This window comes from Tachysurus fulvidraco, chromosome 14, assembly GCF_022655615.1.
Source record: "Tachysurus fulvidraco isolate hzauxx_2018 chromosome 14, HZAU_PFXX_2.0, whole genome shotgun sequence".
Lineage (NCBI taxonomy): Eukaryota > Metazoa > Chordata > Actinopteri > Siluriformes > Bagridae > Tachysurus > Tachysurus fulvidraco.
The window spans coordinates 467851-470350 of record NC_062531.1 but is presented as its reverse complement, the minus strand read 5'-3'; the positions used below and the strand labels follow the sequence as shown (position 1 = coordinate 470350).

Genomic DNA, 2500 nt, shown 5'->3' with positions numbered 1-2500 from the left:
GTTTGCTGTGTGGCTTTGTGCTATTAGATATAATAGTGCTAAGAGCTTTTGGGTAAGAGGGAGCTGCTCTGGTTTTGGATTCGTAGACAATCATCAGTGTTTTGATTCGGAGGAGTCGATAAGTCGAGTGTCATCAGCATAGCGGTGGAAAGAGAACCCATGTGAGAATAGAAGTTCATCAAGAGAGTGAGTATACAGGGAGAAAAGGATAGGACCAAGTTCTGAGCCCTGTGGGACACCAGAGGGGAGTCTGTGTGGAGCAGATGTCATGAAGGTACATGGCAGATGAACAGAATTCTTGATGTTTGTTGTGTCAGCGGTATTACAGGATTCTCAGGCTAAGGGCTGTCAATCAAGCATGCTCATTAAAATATTAGGCCACACCCACCAGGTCAGTCTTCTGATGCAACTGATCAGTTTAGGTCTTTTATAAGCATCGATTATAACATTTCTCTCCTGATTTATTATTTATTAAAAAAGCTAAATAATTTATTACGTAGTTTGGATCTCTGAACATTTAAAATATTTTACGGCACATTCCTTTAAGCTTTACCGACCAAAGTCTCTCAGTACTCATGCTGTGGTAATAAATCATAATCCACCAAAAATAGCTTCAGATTCTTCGGTGTATTTAATAACGATATCGTGCTGAAGTTTCTCTGTGCAGCACCGCTGTGTTTTCAGAGCAGTGTGAGTTTCCTCTGCTGTAAAAAACAAAACTCCAGCCAGCACAATCTAGTCTTTTCAGCCTGTGAAGTGACAATGGGTTATTTTAAGGGAGTACTCCCACAGCTCGGGACACAAAACGCTGGCTGTGTGACGAGCCCAGCGTCTGAGCGCCGGTACGGACGTCTCCGTCTCCCGTTACATCACACGCCTGCTTGGATTCCAGTGTACGATCTGTAACAGTTTCGGTTTGAGTTCATCTGGGTTACGATGAGGAGTCCAAAAGTCATAGTGTACTAAACTCACAACAATTTGGATGTTATTATCAGGGCTCAGTTACTCCTCCACTTCATCTGCTATAATAGTCTTGTTTATTTTTGGTAATAAAAGCACAATTATCTGTACTCAGTAAAGGGAATGTTTGTGTTTATATTACTGAATTATTTTTATATATTATATTTATATACATACATATTTATTTTAATATATAATTTCATTTACATTTTACTTTTTGTGAACGTGTTCAGCTTCAGCTTGCACTTATTTTTTTCGGTTTAACAAACACACACAAACACACATAAACACACACACACACTACTAATTAAAACTGTCTAATACTAAACTCTATAAAGTGACTCTTACTCTTTTTTTTTCAGGTGTCCCCATAATGTTTGAAAAGCAGCCATATGACAGCCCCCCCATGTACAGCCCTCCGACGAACAATTACGGACCCCAGGGCAGTTTTCTCCCCCCTCAGAGTGAGTTTGACCCCTACCCCCCTCCTCCTGGGTCATATTATGTAGGAGAGGAAGTACCACAACATTTTTACAAATGGACCTCTCCTCCCGGAATCGTCAAGGTTATGGAAGGTGCCATTGTGGTGTTGTGTCTCGGAATCTTTGTGTGCGTAGCGTCAACTCTGGTCTGGGACATGCAGTACGGAAGCGCATATGGTATGGGGTCAGGGTACGGAACTGGGTACGGAACTGGGTACGGATCCGGGTTTTACGGATCCGGGTACTACGGATCCGGGCAATATGGCTCCAGCTATTACGGAGGCTACAACTACGTGAGCCCGTATTCCGCCAAATCCGCTATGATTGCCATGGCCGCCATCAACTTCATCGTGGCACTGGCCATCTTCGTGGCTACCTTCTCCAAAACACGGACCATCCGGAGCAGGAAGTTTTACCTGGTGGTGCTGGTGTCCTCGGTCATTCTGGCCGTGCTGATGGGCATCATCACTATCGTGTACATCGTAGGGGTGAACCCCATGGCTCAGAGCACGGCCAACGCTCTCTATAACCCCATGCTGATGATGTGTCAGAGTCTGTACGGGAACAGTGTGAGTGGAATGGGTGGGGGATTCCCTCTCTACAACCAGTACCTCTATCACTACTGCTACGTCGATCCTCAGGAGGTAAGTCACTGACGGCTGAACACTGACATCAATGTTAACGTCACTGCGTTGTCTGTTAGTGGGAATCTGAGGTGATTAGACTTCCACCAAAGATTTGTTAAATAAATCACAGATCAGGGCTGTGTTTATTAATTGTAAAATTAATAAAATAAATTTATCTGTGTGTATATATGTTTGTGTGTGTGTGTGTGTGTGTGTGTGTGTGTGTGTGTGTGTGTGTGTGTGTGTGTGTGTGTGGATATGTATGTGTGCCTGTCTGTGTGTGTGTGTATACAGTATGTATGTGTGTGTATGTGTTTTTGTGTGTGTGTATATGTACTGTATGTGTGTGTGTGTGTGTGGGTATGTGTGTGTATGTGTGTGTTTGTGTGTGTGTATATGTTCTGTATGTGTGTGTGTGTGTGTGTGTATGTG

General features: G+C 43.4%; 1 protein-coding gene across 2 annotated transcripts in view; it reads left to right on the top strand.

Annotated features, from left to right (window-relative positions):
- si:ch73-61d6.3 (occludin) overlaps positions 1-2500 on the top strand; it is a 26033-nt gene that overhangs the window by 3121 nt on the left and 20412 nt on the right. For both annotated transcript variants that reach the window (XM_047800234.1, XM_047800233.1), the window contains exon 2: positions 1323-2086. In XM_047800234.1, coding sequence (XP_047656190.1) covers positions 1334-2086 — 753 coding nt within the window. In that variant the 5' untranslated portion in view covers positions 1323-1333. The remainder of the gene's footprint in view (positions 1-1322; positions 2087-2500) is intronic.